We start from the raw sequence: 20988 nt of genomic DNA on the forward strand, positions 1-20988 counted from the left end.
AGGGGGTGATGGAAAAGGCCATGACATTACTAGTGAGGATAAAGGCCCTTAGAAACTGCAGGGCAGCTGCTTATCGTGGGATCCTTTTCCTCCATGCTGGGGAAATCCCAGGCCTGGGGATGGAGTATGTAACCTGCCGGAGGGGTTGTGCCTGGCTGTGCTGCAGTCGTTGCATGCTACCTTGCCTTTGGCAGTTCACAGGATCTTTTCCCATGTGTAGCACATGTGGCAAATAGGAGTGATGGCGAGGGGCCGTTTCATTGAGTCACGAAGCTGTGTCCCCCCCCAAGGGTTTGCCTTGCTCTTGCTCCTTCTTCCCAAGCTGTTTGCAGTCTGCAGGTTTCTCCCTTGAGATGCTTCTGTCCCCTCCTCCCCGATTGTCTTTGTAAGACAGGGCAGGATTAGCAGTGCTGGAATCCAAATGCCTTTCCTACCCAGGGCAAAACAGGGTACGTACCTGCTAGCACATCGCAGGGCTGGGCCACCTATTTCACAACTTCAGTCAAAGCCTAGGTATGAACAACAAAATAGCCCAGGGTTAGAAAGGTGAAGATTCAAGCTGCCTGGCATGTCAATATGGTTTCATTTCTGGATATGTAATTGCAACAGTCAAGGTGTTATATGGTGTAAAACGCAGCTGAGGGAGTTAGGCTCAGTGTAAGGCTGGGGGCTGTTTTTTCATGGTGAGCCACCAAGGTCTTGGTTCAGCTCCACCAAAGTCCTTTTTGCACAAGCCAGGCTATCTGCTATACATTTATAGTATGCTGTGCTCTTAGGCCAGCATCCCAAAGGATGCTCTGGTGCTTTTCTGACTCAGAGCTGCAGAAGTCTTCTAGACCCATTTGACATTGAATGCCTTTGTTGCTAAGCTTCTAGCACTTGTCTAGCTTGAAATGTGTTGCATGAATTGGAGATCCTTGTCTGATAAAATGTGCATGTTCTATCAGTATTTGCTGATTAAAATATGCTGAGTGTGTCCTCCACGTGCAAGTGGGAGAAGCATGTGTGGACCAGAGAGAGTGTGGCAAATCCAGCATGACACAAAGTAGCCTCAAGTTACACAAGAACTTCTGGTGTGCATTAATTTTTTTTTATCCTTTGAAAAACTTAGTGTTGAAATGAACTTGATTTTAAACTGCTAGGAAAAAAAAGTGGCATAAGGCCTGTTTTTGAAAGGCTAGCCTGAAAACAACACCTGTGGCGTAGGAAGCTCCTGGCTGCAAATTGCTGGAAGACTATTTTGGGGATATATCACTGCAGGTTTGTGCTAGACTCCCTTTTCCCTGGCCGTGCTTTTGGATGCTGCTGGAGGTAGAGTATTGGGGCAGCAGGATCTCACGTGGGACCTTGTGCCCTTATTGGTGTACCCATCTCCCTGAGTCTGGAGATGTCTGTTCGTGCAGCCCCCTCCACCCTGGGACTAGCTCGGAGGGGCACTCCTGCCCATACAGTGCTTTTCCCCTCCTTTTGATGCAGGAAGGATTTGTGCTCACAGGCTAAGGGACTTGATTTCTGCTTCTTTGCCTGTTTCTATTTTGGTGTTGAGACCTTTATGACAGCCTACTGCTACAGCTTCTTGCTTCATGAGGAAACAAAACTGTGTTGGTCCTCCCAAGCTGTCCTGGTCGTTTAGAAACAAAGGAGGCCTGGGTGAGTTTTGTGAGTGCTGGAAACCCCCTTGCTATGCCATGGAGGAAAGCAAGAAAAACAAGATACTGGAAGAACCTGAAGGGTATCCCATGACCCTGACTGAGAAAGGCAATAAGGGTCAAACGTTGTCCTGTGATGATTTTGGCCTGAGGGCCTCTGCAGTTCCCAGGAGAAGTGGAAGAGGTGATATACAGAAGAGTCTTCAGGCAGGTCCTTGTTCCTGTGGCATTCTGTGCTGGCTGGACCACATGGCTGGGGAAGGCAGGACACGAGAGAGAGCGGAAACTTCCAACCTTCAGGCTGCTGGAAACAGATGGGATTTTTTTTTTCCTCTGGATTTCTGAAGCTGGATGTGTTGAAAGACCCATAATCTCACAGCTGCTGTTAAAACAGTAGCAGCTTCATTGTCCAGAGCAGAGGATGTGAGGAGTCACTAGGGCTAAGTGAAGCACTTGAGTGTGAAGCACTTGGGTATGAAGCTAAGAGAGCGATTTAAATTGGTAGTACACCAGCAAGCATTTGAAGTCCATTGTTGATTTTTGGGTGCTCAGTGTGTGAGGCCTCTTTGATGGATGTAAGTATTGCCTACTTTTTATGTCCTCTTTGAATTTGCCTGTTAAACACTTCATAAAAACCAGTCCCTTTACAGTGTCCTGCAAGGTTTCATTTTATCTCCAAAGCGTTGAGTGCCAGACAGCTGTTGTGTTTGGCATGTGTTTGCCAGGTTTTGTTGTTAATTTTTCAGGTTCTTGATTAAATACTCTGCCTTGGCTGTGGTAAAAAGTGTCTCATGGCTTCTTATAAAAGCGATTTCTTGCTCATAAAAACTCTCCAGTGTCCCTGGATAAGTTTCCTGCTGCTCTTCTCCAAGGTGTGTTATTCCCTTAGATCTCCTGTCCTCTTTAATCTTGATCTTCATTTTGTTTGCTGTTCTGGAGCAAAGGCTGGTAATCTGCTGACTTAGCAGCTCAGATTGCTAGGAAGACCAGCACGATTGCGTTAATTGTGTCCTTGCTGATGCCAGCAGATTTTCTTCCTTTCTGCTTCCCCCTGCCTTGTAGCTTTGCTCAGAGAAGAGAAATAGCCAACTGTAATCCTGAGACAAGCAAGGCACTTTTTGTTCTCTCCTATGCAGATGGGGAGACTGGAGCTTGTTCTCCATTGCCTTCTGAGCTGATACGTCTTCCCAGGGCTCCTTCCTTCATCTGCTCCTCTTTCGGGCTCTCCTAAAATACTTGGACCATCTCTTCTGTGGCATCTGTTTAAGTAGCCATTGCATGGCGTGGTTGATCCTTGAGCTGCAAAATGCTCATAGACAGGCTGTAAATTGAGGCTCTTGATTTAGGAAGGAGGGATGCTGCTGCTAGTCCTGGTGCTGAGCTGCTGTTTCACCTTGCACACACTGTGCTTTGGTCTTTCTCTGGGCAGGAACCCTTGTGGGCCAAAGCAGCCTCTCCTGTAGTTATCCACTGGACGTCTAGACACTTCTTTAATGCAGATAACCCTCATCCACTGGGACTTGTAGGTGGGGGAATCCAGCCCTTCCTCTAGAGAAAGAGCCAGTTAAGAGCTGATAATCTCACTGTGCCTATTCAGGGATAGCTATGGTGGTGGTGGGGGGGCTCTTTTATTTAGTACACAGAGACTCAGAGAATTACAGTGGGTTGAAGTTGTAGACATCAAAGGTCAGTCAGAAAGTAGCCGCACTTTCAACTGTTAGTCTAGAGGAAGCTAGAGATGGGCTGTTAAATCACAGAATACACCCATGAGAGGAACATTGCTCTTGTCTCCATTCCAGGCGCATGTCTTGGGACAAAACACAGGTTGTGTCTGTGTTCAGTGTGCCCAGATGTGTTGCCCTGTCCATTGTTCACTTCCACAGACATTTTGTATTGGAACAAAACACTTGAGATCTCCCACCAGGGCAAACCTGATGTAATGAGTGCAGGCACAGAGTCACCTTCCTCTTGACTTATTCCAAAACCACAACATAGAGCTCCTGCAGCCAGAGGTAGGTTGTACCATACCTGGAGTAACGTCCCCCAGAGCAACATGTAATTTGGTGGGGTTACTTTGAGGTGGATCTGTCCCACATCAGTGCTTTGTTTTGCTTGTCTGAGGCATTTCTGAGCTGGCACTAGAAGTGAGAGGGAGCTTGTAATGGGAACTTTCTTGCTTTTACATTTCCCAGCATCATAGCTCCAGCTTTTCTGAAGTGCGGTTGCAATAGCTTGTTGTTCCCTCTTGGAAGATCAGGGGTTGGGTTAAAGGGACTGACTGGCAGTCCAAGCTGGGGACAGTAGCCTCTTGGGTAGCAAATAGAAACATATGGCTTTGTATGGATATTTCCTTAGGTCAAAGATTTCCTGTCTTTGGAAATCTTGTCATCCTTATTCCAGAATGGCTAGTTTTGGTCCCTGCCCAAGCACGGTCAACTCCTACATGGTCAAGATTTTTCAGAAACTTGAAAAAAATCCTACTCTGCTCCCATGTGACATCAATATACCAATGCTTCCAGAGATCCTAACTTTGGACTGATGCATTGCTCTTGAAAAGCCCTCCATAAACCTCTAGTTCCTGCTTTTTGACTTTCTTACTTTTCAGCTCCAGTTTGAAACTAATTTAGATCAAGCAAGAATCTTCTCCCCTTCCCATTTGACATTGTTGATTTGTCACTAATTAATTGCATGTCAGTTAAAAAAGTGGAATGACTGATTTGTGCCAGTGCAGAATTTGGGGCTATTGTGTATATGTTATATTTAACACCCTTTTGCTGTGATAAAAGATGGTTTCTGCATTTGTAGGACCAGATCCTTGCTGGTATTGCAGCTTTTGAAGTTAATTCAGATGTGCCAGTTTTAAACCACTGAGGATAAGGCCTGTGGTGCCTTAAATATTTAAAACCCTTTGTGATCTAGAGATGAACCATTTTCAAACTCCTTTTATGTGCAGACTGGTGAGGTTTTGCAAAGGGAGTTTGACCCCTGTATGGCAAATTTTAAACCTCCTGACAAAACATTTGCTTATCTTAGGCTATTTTTTTCTTGGACTCCCTGCAGTTCCCAGGATATGCAAACCAAAAGCTGAAAGCCCTTGTTCTAGATGCTGTTGATGGACCTGTTTGACATCTCTAAAATACACCCATGCACATAAATCCTTCACTGGGTCACACTGGTATAGCTCCATGGAGTTCAATCAAGTCAGGCTGACTTCTGTTGGCTGGGATAATGGTCCACAGATGAACATGTAGGGCAATCTTCCTGATCTTTTGAACTGGGTGTCAAAGTGGTCGCTCTGGATGAAAGCCAGGAGACATGTACTCCGGGGGTGCTCCAGGGCTCTTGCTAAAGTGGGAGGTGTTCTGCTGTGCTGTAGAAGGGGACTGGCAGCCAGCTCCTTTGGGGGGTTTGCTTCCTCCCACAGCTGGGCTAGGGGTTGTGCAGCCTTGCTGCTGACTATATCGAGCCGCACAGAGACTGGTGCTGTGCTTCAGGCTGCCCAAGAGGCACAAGTTGGCCACCTCCAGGTGTCAGTGCCAGGGGTGACCTCTGGATTTGCACACCCTGATACCTGCATACCTCCAGGAAAGCTTGCTGCGCACACTTCAGCACCTGTATGGGTAGCTCTGTGGGAGGGATTGTTCTTTGCAGCTTCTCATCTATGGGGGAATTTGGAAAGGGGAGACCGTGAAATGTTCCTCCCTTCAGCCTCACAGAAGAGTTCTATATTTAGTCACTGGTAATCTCCCTTGCGGCTCTGTGCCTATAATCCCCTGCTGCGATATCCTCCCTGGAGAAGATGAGAGGTGGAGAAATCGGCCTGGCTGACGTGGTGGGCCAGCAGGATTACAGCACATCTCCCCTCCCTTTCCTATAGGGTTGGCAGTGAAACTTCTTTGCTTTGGCAGTGCCACAGCTGTGCTGTGTGCGTGTGCATATGAAACCCCTGGTAAGGGAGTGTGGCTTGGTTTTGTAAGGGAATAGGGCATATCATTGTGGCACTGCTTTTGCCATAGTGTGGGGACTCGCCTTGAGTAGGTTAAGATGAGGTATTGCTGCAGGAGCAGGGCTGGGGGGAGTAAAAATAGTACTTGCATTTAAAACAGAAAAAAGAGAAGGCTGTTTCCCTCTGACTGTGTGGTTTATATATGCTGCTTTTTTTTTTCCCTTTTCTAAAAGAGCAGATCAGAGGCACTTCTTTTTTTTCATCAAGTCAGTGTTTTCTGGTGCCAAGAGGTGAGATTTTTTTTACAGGGTGAAAACTCATCAGTTTCTGAAATTGAGGCTTTCTGAGCATTTGCATCCTGAGTTCCTCTGTTTAGTCTTAGCTGGGCTGTTTCATGGCTTTGGGATGGAGGGAGCTATGAAATGCTGCATTTTGTTAGGCAAGAACATGTCGCTGATAATCCCTGCTCTCTATAGCAGAGGATGCACAAAGCTGTAGTGCTGGGCGTCCATCGCATCCCTTGTCCCTCAGGCAGGACCAGTTCAGTGCAAAGGCTACTTTTTCAGGTTTGGAAAGGCTGGTGGATTGAAGAAGCTCCTAACCACAGGGGAACTGCCTCCCTGACTCTCATGTTCGCTGTTTATTTATTTTGCTTTTGTCAGAGAACTCCAAAGCAGCAACTTGAATATTTTCCCCCTTGCTCCTTGCCCTATGGTCGCTGTCTGTTTGTTTGTGGGGACGTTGACAGTGTTTAAAGGACTAGGCTGGCAGAAGGAAAGCTGCTTATCCCCCTTAATGCTCAGGTCCTCTGCTGTCCTCTGAAGCGATACCCTTTCTGAAGGCTGTGCCCTGACCGGGGGCAACGCCGGGCTGGACAAGAGCTGCACCTCTCTGACTGGGGATGGAGAGGGTTGTGTGTTCCCATCTGGGGCTGTTCTGGCTGGGCTTGTGGCTTTTTCTGAACATTCTGTCTCTGGGGCCAAAATGGGTCTTCTCCTCCCGATCAGGTGATGCCGGCAGAGATGTCAAGCCTGGGCTATGCTGAACTGTCAAGCCTAGCAGGTTCCCCTGTCCCCCGGGCTCCCTCTCCTGTAACCCCCATGGTCAGAGGTGTGCCCTGAGCCCCTGCACCCAGCTGCCCCGGTGTTACTCCAGGCTTCCTCCTGTGATTGACTCTTTCTCTCTTTTCTTCGGGCAGGAAAAAGCTGACGCTGCTGAGGGAGATGCTGGCGGGCTGCGGCGCAGGTACCTGCCAGGTGATTGTCACCACTCCCATGGAGATGCTCAAAATCCAGCTGCAGGATGCAGGGCGAATTGGTATGTGGGCTTCTTTTCCCTGTGCACTGAGCAGGCAGGGGGGAAAAGGCTGGGACTGGGCTGTCAAGGCAGACGGGGAGGGAATGAGCTTTTCTCCACTCATTTTTTTCCCTTTTCCTTCCCCCTGCTGTCCCAAGTCGGATGTATCTCAGGCTGTAGCAGAAGTTTCTCCTCCTCTTCCCAGCTCATTTCCCCCCACCCTTTGCTCACCTGGCTTTGCAGAAGCCCTTGTATGTACAAAGGTGATGATTTTTTTTGCTCAAAGCAATAGGCTTGGCAAGTGAAACAGCAAATGCTGCTGGTGGATGGAGAGAGATAGGAGAGATGACTGAGTGATCAGTTTGTGAGTGATTAAAACTTGTTAGTTACTGTGCACGCAAGAAGGGATTAGCATCCTCCAGTGCTTTTCCTGTGGCGCTTCCTCCATCTTCATGTTTTCTGATGTCTATTCTCTCTCTTCTACTCCCCTGTAGCACCTCCCTAACAGCTTCCCAAGGGGATGTGTCCTTTCCAAGTGACTTGTCTCCCCTCTTACTCTCTTTTTTTCTTCCTGACAAAAGCAGCAGTTGTCTCAGCTGAAACAGTAAATAAAATTCTCCTGGCGCACTCGATTTGGAAGAGGTTTGGGGTCAGGCTCTCGGGGCTGTGGGCAGGCAGAGGGAGGAGGAAGCGCGGGCCTTTTGGCTGAAACACTGTGGGGCATTTCTGGTGAGAACGGAGACCAGAGCCTGGCATGGAGACTCTGGGGGAAAGAGCTGTTCGCTATTGCCTTAATCTCTTCCGGAGGTCAGCCCGGGGTATGGCCTCGTTCCCCAGGAGCCCTGCATGACACCGTTAGGTACCATGTTTGTGGCCCTTCCTGGAAAATGGGCCAGTTTGTCCTTTAATCTCTCCTTTGATGTGGCATTCCTGAATAATCATGGATTTACGTTGTCTTCCTCTCTTCGCTGTTTTTAATGCAGACCTTATCCTCTTTGTGCATATTATTTTAAAATGTTTGAAGGAATTAAGCCATGGTTTGAGGGTTCAGAAGAGGTTTTCACTGCTGTGAACAGCCTTTTCTCTGTGCGGCAAGAGACCTGTGGTGTGCCGGTGGCAGCCAGAGGATTGCCTACAGGTTGATGTGCTCTCCATCTTCTGGCCAAAGAGCAGAAATGCATCAGTTTGAAAAGACTGGGAGAAACCAGGTTGTGTTTATAAGTGTGGCTGAGGAACTCCCTAGGTTAATGATTGCTTTCAAGGGAAGGAAGCAAAGAACAGAACTGTTGAACCTTTCTTGTTTATGAATATCTTTAGTTTGTCCTACTGGGGGCTCGGGGATGTAGCTGGAAGCAGGTGCTGTCATCTGCCTGCTCATGGCAGCTCCTTTTCTCTGCACCGTGGGGGTTGTGCGTGACAGGCTGCTCCTGCTTAGGTAAAACCAGTCGGTAGGAGAGTGCAGCGGACAGCATTGTGGTGTGGCAGCAGCCAGCTCTGAGACTGGGGCAAGCTGGGTTGTCTCAGGCTGAGGGAGATGGGCAGACTGGGAGCAAAAGCTTGCAGGGCACCTGGCTGGCCTTGATCTGCATGTTTTGGTGCACCTGGAGATCTGCCTCTTCTTCCTTGTCCCATGTTACTGGGCAGCAAGAGACTGCTGTTGAGCATCTTACAGACCAGTGCTCTCTCTGCTCCTCCCCAGCGGCACAGAAGAAGCTGATGGCAGTGCAGGCCCAGCTCTCCTCTTCCTCTGTGGCAGAGCCAGCAGTGGAAAGGCGCACCACAGCAACACAGATAACAAGGGAGCTGCTGCGGAGCAAAGGCATTGCAGGACTCTACAAGGGCCTGGGAGCCACGCTGCTAAGGTAGGATGGTGCGGGCTCAAGCGCAGGGCACTGGTGTTCCCAGTCTTCAATCTAAAGCACCAGCCATCCAGGGGATGAGCCTGCAAAGGGGGTGTTGGCTTGAAGGGGTGTGGGTTTGATTTGGTTTGGTTTCCATGCACAGGTTTTGCGCATTAAAGAAGGGAAGGTCAGGGAAGTGAGGGAGGCTGCCTTTTTGTCCTGGAAGATTTAATTCTGCTGCTTTCTGTGGAAGGTTTTTGTCTCCCCCGTGGTTCGTATTTTAACACTGTAGAGAAGTCCTTGTGAGCTAGCAAAGCAAAACTGTCAGCCTGAGTCTGCAGAGTGTGAAACGGGTTCTGGCCCGTGGAGCATGTCAGATGCAAGGACCGGTGCCCGCTCTGACACTCTTTACCTGGGCTTTCACAGAGTGACTCTCCTCTAGCTTTAACAAAGGCAGAGCTAAAGCAACGCCCAGTGGCATGGGGGGCAGGATGTGAACCTCTTGTAATTAACAAAAGTGGACAAAATGATTGACCTCTGAATGTGCTAGGGTCTTGGGTTTGAGTGTTGAAAAATCAGGGGGAGGCCACTGACTCTGCAGGGCTGCATGCCTCCCATGGGCCTGTTGTCCTTTGTGCAGTCAGTTTTGCCCCTGCTGAGTTTCAGCTCCTGTCTGCCTTGCAATCACAGAGCTGGGATGTCTGCATTGCACTTGTGGCTGTGCTGCCGATGCGTGATGCTTGCAGCCCTTCCTTTGATGCTTTTGTTGGTGTTCCACTCTGACTTTGCTCATCCTTGTTCTTCTTTCTTCCCCTTCCTCCCTCCCCACTGCAGGGATGTCCCGTTCTCCATTGTTTACTTCCCACTGTTTGCAAACCTGAACAAGCTGGGCCAGAAAGACCCCAATGTCAAGGCTCCATTCTACGTGTCCTTCCTCTCCGGATGTGTGGCTGGCAGCACGGCTGCGGTAGCTGTCAATCCTTGTGATGGTGAGTCCCGAGTAACCTTTGCTGGTGGCCTGGTGCCAAGTGACAGGAGTCAGAGGCCCACAAGTGGGCTAGGTGAGGAGGAGGGTGACCATGCCAGCCTCTTTGCAGCGTGAGTGCACAGGGAGGTACAGGAGGGGGGCTCTGCTGTCTGAGCTGCCTCCAGCTCAGATGATGTTTCCTTCAGCTGAGCTATGCCTTTGGCCATATCTTACACAGAGGTTTGCAGTACTTGCTGAGTAACTCAGGAAGAGGGTGTCATTCATTCAGTCATTCTTTGCAGGAATGGCTGTGAACATGCCCCTGAAAAGGCACGTTTCCATATGGAGTGATAGTATGCAGACCGTTTACATGAATACAGTCATGGACAGCCAGGGGCAGCCTCAGATCTGTGGCCTTTTTTCCTGCTCCACAGCATCTGCCTTAAATACCACCTCGATTTCTCTGCTGTGAAAAACACCAGAAAGTAACTCCTCTCTCCCCAACGTTGCACACGCTCCAAGGTGTGAAGAAATGTAAGAGCAGCATCGTATATTTTAGATACTTCTTCCAGAAGGAGCTGAGTATTTGAAAATCAGTTCCCACTTTGCAGAAAGATAACTGAATTTGGAAGCATTTAAGGCTTAAGTCAGCCTTGGAAACCTTGGTCACAGTGAGGGGAAGGGGGTGTTTTTTGGGTGGCTGTGTTTTTCTTTTATCCATTTGTAAAGGAATGGGTTTGTTTTCCCCTGTTTTGCTGATAGATGTATGAAAATGGTCTGTGTTCTTGGTGATCTCATTTTGACTGTGTTTCAAAGACATTACTCTCAGGGTGGCTCTTGCCTGCTGAAGAGCATGCTACATTCCCATTACTCACCACTGTCTCTCTTCTCTCTTTTTCTCCAGTTATCAAAACACGGCTGCAGTCCTTGCAGAGAGGAGTGAACGAAGACACCTACTCAGGAATCCTGGACTGCACCAAGTAAGGCTCCTCATGAAGCATGCCACCACATCAGATGTACGGCATCTGCTGCTGCCTGCTGCCAGGCAGTCAGGGCAGCTTCTAGACCCAACCAGCAGCTTCTTTGTTTCAGGTTCCCTCTGAACCTGTGCTTTTATCTATCTGTCTATATGAATAGATATATGACCAGATATATACTGTTCATATATATATATATAGGTATATAAAAGAGAACTCCTTCCTATTTTGAGCAAGGTGAATGTGGCATTTATATTTAAATGCTTCTGTCCAAACCCCCACAGTCATAACACTGAGATTTTATTTCTGCAAAGGGAGGCAATGCTGTGGTTGTCTCTCCCAAGGCCCTGTTGTCTGAAAATCCTACAGCGTTGAGTCTCGTATCCCTCCCAGGACTCCTCTGAACAGTGGCTGCAGAAGCGCTGTCTGAGTGGGCTGTCCCTGGCTGCATTCTCCTCTGACCCTTTGCTAAACTGTGGTCTGGCTGCTTCAAAACATGAAGGGAGTTTCAAAACACAAGCACTCTGTTTCTGTATTGCTGTTGTAGCCAGAGTCTCTTGCCATCTGGCTGTGTCCCATACTGAGGGCGGAGTTGGCCCCAACTTTTGAACAGGGGGACCTCTTGATGCAAGCACGGGGTTGTCTTACCTGTACATCCAGACCCAGGCAGATGCTCCTGCTCCTGGCCAGATGTAGGGATGGGGCATGTTCCTGCATGGCCATTTGCAGAGCACATGGGGGATGGTGGATGATCTGCTGTGGAGGCAGTGCCAGGTGATAGCACTTGCCTGGGTTTAGTCTCTGGAGGGAGGCGGAAAGCCAGGGCATGGCCAGAGGCTCTCCTGGCGTGGTGGAGGGTGGGATGGACACTTAACCTGTCTGTGCCATTTCTCCCCAGGAAGATCTGGCAGAAGGAAGGGCCCATGGCCTTCCTGAAAGGGGCATACTGCCGAGCCCTGGTCATTGCTCCTCTCTTCGGCATTGCACAAGTAGTGTACTTCATTGGCATCGCGGAGTTCCTGCTGGACATGCTCCCCAAGCACCGGGCCTAGCCCCAGCGTGCCTGTGTGTGCCCTCCTGCCCTCTGCAGTGCTGAATTCATCCCCGTGTTCATCATCCGTGTCAATTGATGTCGGAGCAACAGCACAAAGGGTTCGCGCAGGGACACCAAGGGGATGTGGTTTCCAGATGAGCAAACGCGGGGAGGGAGAGTGTCCCTTTTCTGTCTTGTTCTGGAACCTTCCCTCTCCCACTCCTTCCATGGACAATACCTAATTATGCATATCTCCCCCCCCGCCCCTTCTCCTTCTCCTTTCCTTTTTTTTGTTTTTAAATTGTCATTCTTAAGGACACTGGTAAGCACAGACTGGGCTTACAGACCCAGAAGTCTCCTCCCAGCCTTGGGGAGGAAGAGGGGTGGGAAAGAAATAACCTGAACCGTCATCCACCCCAGTCCCCCTCTTTCTTCCTGGAGTTGCCAGCTATCTGAGGAGGAGCTGGAGGGGCAGCTGTGTCCCCTCAGCCCCTCCTCGGCTCTGCTGGCCCCAGGTCGAGAGCAGGCACTGCGCAAAGGGGGCTCATCTCATTGCCGCCAGAGGCACGGCGGGGGGGATGCTGGATCTTGCAAGTTCCTTGGCCTGGAAACCTTCACCCCTCCCTTCTCCCTTTCTCGAAAATGAGTTGGACTTAGATGAACTTCTTGGAGATCAGAGGAAGGGAAAGGGGATTGTTACTATTGATTTTGTAATTATTTTTGTTTTAAAGGAAAGGGATGTCCCACCTAACTAGGTGTCACGGGCACATCTGGGTGAGGTGCAGAGACGAGATGTCTGCTCTGTAGGGAATGTGTCTGTGGGATCACACGAATGAATGTCTGAAGGTGCTTCACTGCTTGGCTACAGGCAGAGGAGGGAGAGGAACTTGGGATCAAGTTATTTTTATTTGGTTTTTTTTTTCTTTTTTTTTCTTTTTTTTTTTAACGCAGGGGTTGTGGGGAGGGAAAACCAAACAACAAGAAACCACTTACATTCCATCAGCCTGCCTACCCCCAGGATGATAAAGCGGTGGCTGCAGGTGTAGATTAGCTGGTTTTTTAATTTTTTTTTCCAGCCTGGCCCCAGGTGCGTGAAAGGAGGGGCCTGCTCCACTTCTGCAGTGCCCAACCTCGGGGAGCCATGCTAGAAACACCACGCCTGTGCGCTCACCTTGCAAGGTGAAAACACAAGGTCTAGTTGTGCTTTGCTGTTTGACTTGGGCGTGTTTGGAGCCAGCTGGTGTCACAGAGGCAGAGGGTTCCTGCACCCTGAGCGAGGGGCTGTTTGCGTGTACATGATTACAGGGTCGAGTTCTCTGGATCATAAAACCTCGTCATCCTGCTTGCTTCTGGGGTGGTAATCATTGTTGGGTGGCAGGGGGCAAATCCACACCTATAGCCTGCTCTGTCAAAGGGGCACTGCCCCAGATAACATCACTTGTCAGAGGACTTCCTTGTTCAGTACTCCCTTGGGCTGTGTAATTAATTCCAGTTTAAACGATCTTAAGTGTGAGATCTACCAACCCAGCGTGATCTTCTCCATTATTTATTCCATTTGGTGCAATCCGGCCGACTTTGGTGTTTAAATTAAACTGGTCGAATTCACTTTTCATTCCTTCTTCTTTTCGCTTTATTCGCCAGGTGCTTCCTTGGTGTTTGTGTTTCAAATGTATATTTAAATTAATTTTTAAAAAAAATCTCTGTTTTTAATGTTTGAAAGAGAACCACCACTGTTTCAATGTTCTTGGGTTAGGTTTTTGCAAAACCTGTATGTTGAGGGCCTTCTTCCTTAATGAGTCCTTTTTCTCTTCAAAAAAGTTGTTCTGTGGCTGATTTGTTACTTGTCACTTTGCATATGTGAATAATTTTCTTTCTTTGTTTTTCTTTTTTTCTTAATGACTTCTCCGTGTATCTGGGAAGGAATCTGTGCAAAGACAATGATAGATGTCTGTGCTGTGTATAGTGCTGTGATGCTGCTCTTGCTTTGGATTTCCCTTGGGTGGATTAAAAGAGAAAGATTCTTTTTTTTTCTTTTTTTTTCTTTTTTTTTTTTTTTGAAGTGTCCTGTTCCTTGCTGCTTTGTGATTTACAAGGAGGGTCCCCAAAAGAAACCTTGCTGATAAAAGTAGTGGAGTTTCTGCTTGCCCTTCTGCTTGCAAGGATCGCCCCCTGAAGCTGGGTGACTTGCGGCTGCAGGGGTGTGTGTGTGGTGTGGGTTTGTATTGTGGGTTTACATTTGGAGGAAAATCTGGTGCAGTGAAGGGCTGAGGTTCAGGGAAAGCTCTCCTTGTCCTTTTGGATGCTTTTAAAAACCTCTTTGTAAAACTGACTCTTCCTCCTGAAATCTCCAGCTCTTCTTCCGCCACGTTGGAGCTGGTGACCTGAATGGAGCTGATTTTTAGCTGCTTGGACGTGTCCCTGAGTCAGGAGGACATGGGATAGTGACTGTGGCCCCACGGGAGCCCCCCAGGCAGGCAGGGTGCTGCTGGCCAAAAAAATAAGAGTTTAAAATGGGAGAATCCCCATCAACTTAATTAATCGCTGATTAACAGAAACCTCTAAGCATTGATTGCAGTATTGAGGAATAAAAGTAAATAAATACACTTAGACAAACACACCTCTGCTCCCCTTCCTGTGAGTGCCACTTGTCCCAGGGGCAGGGACAACAGCCAGCGTGGAGTCAACTCCTTGTGTGTCCTAGCTGGTCCCCCTGGCATAGGGTCCTCCACTGGCCCCAGGCCCTTTTCAGTTGTACCTTGTCCCATGTCAGTCCTGTCCCTTGCTCCTGCCCTGACCGTGGTTCTTGTGGCTCCAGTTTGTTTGGGTTTTGTGGTGTTTACTGCCCTTAAATACATTTTGGAGGTGCTGTACGCCCCTGTCATGGGTTTGGGTGGGTGGGTTGGTTTTGGCTGGTGGAATTTCCTGGAATGCAATGAGGAAATTTCCTGAAGCCCTGGGGGAAAATTCCTACAAAGCAAAAAGGAAATTTCCTGGAAACCAATAGGGGAATTCCTGGAAAGCAAAGGGAAACCATCCTAGAAAGCTACAGTAAAATATCCTGGAAAACTAAGGGGAAATTTACTGTGAGACAATGTAGGAATTTCCTTGAGAGCACTAGGGGGAATTCGTTGAAAGCAAAGGGGGAAATACTCTGGAAATTTGTAGAAAGCAATGGGGGAACTTCCTAGAAGGCCATAGGGGGGATAGCCTAGAAATCAAAGGAGGAAAATTCCTAGAAAGCAAGGAGGAAATCTCCTGAAATACCAGGGAAATTCCTGAAAAGCAAAAGGGACATTTCTTAAGAAAGTAACAGTGGTACTTCCTAGAGGGGAAGTTTCCGACAAAGCAAAGGAGGAATTGCTGGAAATCAAAAGGGAAATTTCCTGGACAGGAAGAATGAGATTTCTTGGGAAGTAATTTCTTGCTTCCCAGGGAGCAACAGTCATGGGGAGATTTCCTAGAAAGCAACAGAAGTCCTCTAAGCAGAGAGAAAGTTCCTAGACAGCAATGGAGGACTCTAGAAAACAAGGAAATTTCCCGGGAAGCAAGGGGGAAATTTTCTGGAAAGCAATGGGAGAGAAATATCCTGCAAAGCGACAGGGAAATTTCCTGGAAAGCGATAGGGGGATTTCTTAGGAAGGAAGGGGGAAATTTCCCAGAAAACAAAGGGCAATATCCTGGAAAACCATGCAGGAGTTCCTAGTAAGCAGTAGGGAGAGGTTCCTGGAAAGAAGGGGAAATTTCCTCGAAAGCAAGAAGCGTAGGGGGAAAGAGGCCAAAATCCCGTGCTTCAGCCCTGATGACCGCTGCTCTAGTCCTTGGGTAATAAATTTGTAAAACTTTTTTTGGTTTGTTTTACTGCTCCCTGCAGAGCTCACATGGGCTCAAGGAAGAACAATGAGGCCAAGCGCTTGGGCCGCACGTGACCTGCCTCATATCATGGTCATTCACTAATTTTCCTCTAATTTAATGCAAAAATCTACATAACCTGCACCGCAATGGTCCGAGGCACAGGGTGACCATTTCCTATCACGGGTGGCCATGCCTGGGACCTATGTTACTGGAAACCAGCTGTAGCCCTGGCCGGGCACCGCTTCCCCTTTCTGGGGTGGGGGGACGTGCTGCTGCCGTGCACCAGCCACCAGGACCCCGCTCCCACCTCTGCCTGCTCCCCCCCTTGCTTTTGGGGCCTGGCATGGCCGGTGGGGACCCCACAAGGTTCATTCCTTTGCAAGCCGTAAAACACACATGCGGGGCTGATGCATGACCCCGGTGTTGATTTTCTTCCTTTTTTTTGCCCCTTTTTTTTTTTGCATAAAACTGTGGTGCCGCCACGCCAGACAGCGGTGCTGGAGATGCTCATGATGCCTGTTCATCATCCCGAGCAGCCCCCAGATCCCGTAGAGGCAGCTGTGAGGCACAGAAACTGCGTGACAGCAGCTCCCAGCCCCTCTCCTGCCGCAGCCGAGGGCGGTCGAGTGCTCTGACACCCGCCTCTGCAGATGTTCAACCTGAGAAGGCGGGAGCAGGTGCGATGCTGGGAGCAGCACCAGGCCCACGGGAGTGCCCCGGCTTTACGGGAAAAGGGAGTGCTGGGAAAACGGGCTCCTGGACGCGGGGAGCATGGCCAGTGCCCACTGCCCTCCTGGTGTTTGCTTTTATTTTTAAATTTTTTTAAAGCATGCCCTTAGCGTGGAAACCAAGGCAGCCTGAAAGAAGAAGGATTAAAATAAGTATAATAAATAAATAAGGCATGGGAGTTTCCAGCCCTGAGGCCGAGCCCTGCGTGCCTGGGCTGCACTGCTGCTGCACCCTGGAAAGCCTTGGTGGCAGTGGGTGCAGCTGCTTTTGGGCCAAGCCTGAGCATTTTAGGGTGTCCCCACCGCCCACCTGCCCTTTGCTCTTTGCAAACCTGCGTTGTTTAATTCCGGGGTGCAGCTGCCCCGCACCAGCACTTTTGGGGCCACAACAGGCCATGGGGAGCAACCCCAGTGTGGGGTCATGGGCGTTTTGGCCCCCCAGCTTGGGGCCTGATCCTACCCAGTGCCCACCAAAGCCTGCGACCCACACCTCTGCAGGGCAAGGTTTAAATTTGGATTTTTATTTATTTATTTTTTAAATTATGATTAATTTGGGGAGGGGTTTGCGCAGGGCTCTGCAGCCAGCATCCCCCGGGGGGGTAGACCACGCTGGGGCCAGAGCATCCCCCCCGGGAATCACTGGGACTCGGCGGGGACCGGTGCGTGTGACCGCCCCCCCCGCGGCGGGGGTGGCCGCCGGCGGGACTTTCACTTTCGGAAGGGTCACGTGGTTTCCAGGAAACCGGGCGCGGGTGGAAGGGGCCGATAAAAGAGCCGGGCGGGAGGTGGCTGCGCCCGGAGCCGAGGTCACCCACCCGCCCCGGGTCCTGCAGGACAGGGGACCCCGCGGCATCATGGCAGCGCTGCAGAACGAGGGGTAAGCAGCACGCCAGCATCCCCCCCCCCGGCCCTCCCCGGGTCGTCGTCCCCGGGTGGACCCGGCCCCCCCCCTCCCCCGGTGACGGCTCCGCGCCCGCAGGGAGGCCCAGAAGCTGCGATTCGGGCCCTGGCTGGTGAGCGCCGTCAGCAGCGGGAACTACCGGGGGCTGCGCTGGACCGACCCGGCCCGCAGCGCCTTCCGCGTCCCCTGGAAGCACAACGCCAGGAAGGATGTCACCAGCAGCGACCTGGAGGTCTTCAAGGTGGGTGGGGTGGGGGGTCACTGCTGGTCAGCTCGAGGTCTTCCAGGTGGGTGGGATGGGGGGGTGACCAGCAGCAACCTTGAGGTCATCAAGGTGGGTGGGATGTGGGAATTGGGGAGTGGGGGGAGAAAAGGCATCCCTGAAACCTCCATGCTCATGGAGCCAGGGTGCCCATGCTCACCCCCCCGCACCTCCCAGGCCTGGGCAAAGGCAAGTGGGCGGTATGAGGGGTGCCCCGAGGACCCGGCCAAGTGGAAGACCAACTTCCGCTGCGCCCTGAGGAGTACCCGCATGTTCGTGCTGCTGGAGGACCGCTCCAAGTGTGGTGACGACCCGCACAAGGTCTTTGCCATCGCCCCAGGTGAGCCTGACCCCATGGGGGGCTGGGGTGGGGGTGAGGTGGGTGATCTCAGGGCACCCCACTCATGCTGCTCTCCTTCCAGACGCCCTCTGGCACGGCGAGGAGGGAGATTTTGTCAGCTCTGACCCTGCAGTGGACCAGCAGCCGCAGGTAACAGGGTGGGCACTGCGGGCTGGGGGAGTCCCCACTGCTGCTGTTCAGGTGTTGCACTCCCATGGCCTTGGGGTGCTCCTGAGCTGGAGCCCAGCACCTGGCCAAAACACGGGGCAGGGAGAGGCTGGGTGCCTGCCATCCACAGTGGTAAGACCCCATCCTGCTTCCCTTCGCAGCTAGAGCTTGATGCTCAAGAGGTGGCCCCAGAAATCACTCCCCCAGGTAGGCGCTGATCCCCCAAGATTTTTGGGGGGCCACCCCGGTAGGCTTAGCCGGGGCTGGTTTTGGGGTTGTGAGACCTCCCACCTGCTGTGCCCCCCCTCAGGCAGCACCGACCCCACACGGCCCCCGATACTGGAGGAGCTGGAGACACTGCAGTGGGTGCTGCAGCAGTGCGACATCTCCCCCCGCAACCTTGGCCCCCCGACCCCATCCTGGGCGCCTGCAGGTGAGACCGGCCCCGCTTGTGGGGTGTAGGGTGGGTGACACCATGGGTGGGTGACCCTAGCCCCTTCCCACCGGTGATTTCTCTGCAGGGGACGCCCCCCACCAGGACACCCAGCACCAGCCTCACCCAGATCCCAGCCAAAACAACTGCCTCCCCCCGCCAGCATTTCAGCAATGGGTGCCCGCAGTGGAGCAGCCCCCCTTGGGTGCCTACAGCCCCCCGGACCCCATGCTGCTGGAGGAGCAAGGTGGGTGCTGTGGGGCAGGATCCAGCCGCGGGCGTGGGAATGCCATAACAGGGTGGGAAGAGGCTGGGGTGCTGCCACATGCACCCTATGCCAAAACAACCCCCACCCCGCTGCACCCCCGAATCGCGATGCCGATGCTGCCTGTCGCCTGCCACAGGGGCCATGCCACTGCCGTGCCACCCGCCGGAGGTCACGGTCCCTGTGCCATCCCCAGGGGAGGCGATGCTCTTCGTCCCCGCCACCAGCCCTGTGCCACCGCCACCACCGCCAGAGGATAACACAGGTGAGGGTTATGAATTATTAATAACTATAAATAATCATCATAATTATTAATAATACATATTATATATAATTATTAATAGTTATTAATGCTTGGGGGGCATTTTGGGGAGGGGAGCATTTGGTTTTGGGGGATATGGCTGCTGATCACTGCTCGGTGCAGATGGCATCATCCCTATCCTGGACGTCAGCATCTACTACCGGGGGAAGCTCTTTCACCAGGAGGAGGTGGGGGGCAGCCAGTGCCTGCTGGCGTACCAGCCCTCTGACCCAGCCGTGGCCCTGCGCCCCGGGCGCCTGGTGCGCTTCCCCAGCCCCGCCGAGCTGGCTGACGGCAAGCAGCGGCGTTTCACCGAGGAGCTGCTGGGCAGTGCGGGGCTGCAGCTGGAGCAACGTGCCCGCAAGCTCTTTGCCACCCGCCTGAAGAAGTGCAAGGTCTTCTGGGCCCTGTCCCAGCAGCTCGAGGGTGTCGGGGACCCCCCGCCGAACCTGCTCTGCCGGGACCAGGAAACCCCCATCTTTGACTTCAATGAGTTCTGCACAGGTGGGCAGGGGTGTTGTTCCCCACCTCGCTTTCCCCCCATTGAGGTTTTGGGGCTCATGGGAGCCAGCTCCAGGATGTCACAAGCATCCAAACCCTCCCAGCCCCTCCGTGTCCCCCAGGCTCACCCCAAAACTGAGCCCTGTCTCCCCTCGCAGAGCTGAGGGACTTCCGCAACGGCCAAAGGCAGCGGTCCCCTGACTTCACCATCTACCTCTGCTTCGGGCAGTCCTTCTCCAAGGCCAAGCCCAAGGAGTCCAAGCTCATCCTGGTCAAGGTGCAGGGACCAACACCCACCACTGCCCCACTGCTGCCCAGGGAGGGGGAGACTCTTGGGGGCCAGGGGAGATGGAGGTCTGGGTGCCCAAGGAGAGGACCCTGGAGGTCTGTGGGAGATGGGGCTCTGGGTGCCTGAGGAGAGGGACCCTTGGGGTCCAGGAGAGATGGAGGTCTGGGAGCCCAAAGAAGAGGACCCTCAGGGTCTGAGGGAGATGGAGGTCTGAGTGCCTGAGGAGGGGGACCCTCAGGGGTTGTGGGGGATGGGGATCTGGGTAGCCAGGGAGGGGATACCCTGGGGACTGGGAGAGGTGGGGGAACTGAGTGACAGAGGAGGGGGACCCTTGGAGACCAGGGGAGATGGGGAGGTCTGGGTGCCCAAGGAGCGGGACCCTTGGGGGCCTGGGGACAGGGAGCGGGTTGGGTCCCCAGGGAGGGGAACCCTTGGAGAGCAGGGGAAATATGGGAGGGGCAGGTGCCTGGGGAGGGAACCCTTGGGGGCCAGGAGTCCAGGGATGGCCACCTTAGACAGGGGGCAGCTGCCTGGGTCAGGGGACCCTTGGGGCCTGGGCAGGATGGGGTGGGAGGCAGCTGCCCAGGGATGGGGACCCTCAGGGGCTGGGGGAGACATAGGGTGCCCTGCACACCTCCTTCCCCCGCTCCAGGAGGATGGGGCTGTGCAGGGCATTGCAGCCACATCAGGCAGCTGACCCTAACCCTGATGGTTTGCTGCCGCAGCTGGTGCCCAAGTTCTGTGAGTACTGGTACGAGCAGGTGCTGCGGGAGGGAGCCTCCTCCCTCGACAGCGGCACTGTCAGCCTGCAGCTCTCCAACTCCTTCAGCCTCTTCGAGCTCATCGAGCAGTGCAACATGCAGATGGAGTGACCCCCACCCACCCTGCTCCCTTGTGGCCCCCCAGGACAGGCACCAGCCAGCAGGGGCCCACCGGGCATTGGGGGCCATGCAAACCGGCATCCCCCCAGGAACACCGTGGCAGGATGCCTATGGTGGGGACCTTTCCTCCTCCACTCCCCCCACCCCAAGGACAGCTTCACCGGCCGGTCCCGGAGCTGACACGTTGCTTTTCCCCCCTCTGTCAGCTGCTAACGTGTGTTTTTTGTGGAGTGTGGTCATTTACAGATTTATTTTCTTAAGTTTTCTAAGTTTAAATATATATGTATAGAAAGGTGTTTCCTACTTGCTGATGTTGCCCGGACATCTCTCCCCACTATCAGTCAGAGACCTTCACCCC

At 52.1% G+C, this 20988-nt stretch overlaps 2 protein-coding genes across 2 annotated transcripts in view; both read left to right on the plus strand.

Annotated features, from left to right (window-relative positions):
- SLC25A22 (solute carrier family 25 member 22) overlaps positions 1-13737 on the plus strand; it is a 53624-nt gene extending 39887 nt beyond the window's left edge. Inside the window, exons 6-10 of the mRNA XM_050898080.1 lie at positions 6794-6912; positions 8591-8753; positions 9567-9721; positions 10604-10679; positions 11575-13737. Of these exons, the coding sequence (XP_050754037.1) occupies positions 6794-6912; positions 8591-8753; positions 9567-9721; positions 10604-10679; positions 11575-11728 (667 nt within the window). The 3' untranslated portion in view covers positions 11729-13737. The remainder of the gene's footprint in view (positions 1-6793; positions 6913-8590; positions 8754-9566; positions 9722-10603; positions 10680-11574) is intronic.
- Positions 13738-17096: 3359 nt separating this feature from the next.
- On the plus strand, positions 17097-20926 carry IRF7 (interferon regulatory factor 7). The gene is made up of 11 exons (XM_050898077.1): positions 17097-17166; positions 17269-17431; positions 17630-17792; positions 17875-17942; positions 18122-18167; positions 18271-18393; positions 18482-18640; positions 18798-18923; positions 19083-19463; positions 19619-19737; positions 20475-20926. Exons 1-11 carry the CDS (start codon positions 17144-17146, stop codon positions 20619-20621), a joined length of 1518 nt encoding a protein of 505 aa, XP_050754034.1. The 5' UTR covers positions 17097-17143; the 3' UTR covers positions 20622-20926.
- Positions 20927-20988: the final 62 nt, after the last annotated feature.

This window comes from Gymnogyps californianus, chromosome 5 (genome assembly GCF_018139145.2).
Source record: "Gymnogyps californianus isolate 813 chromosome 5, ASM1813914v2, whole genome shotgun sequence".
Classification (NCBI taxonomy): domain Eukaryota; kingdom Metazoa; phylum Chordata; class Aves; order Accipitriformes; family Cathartidae; genus Gymnogyps; species Gymnogyps californianus.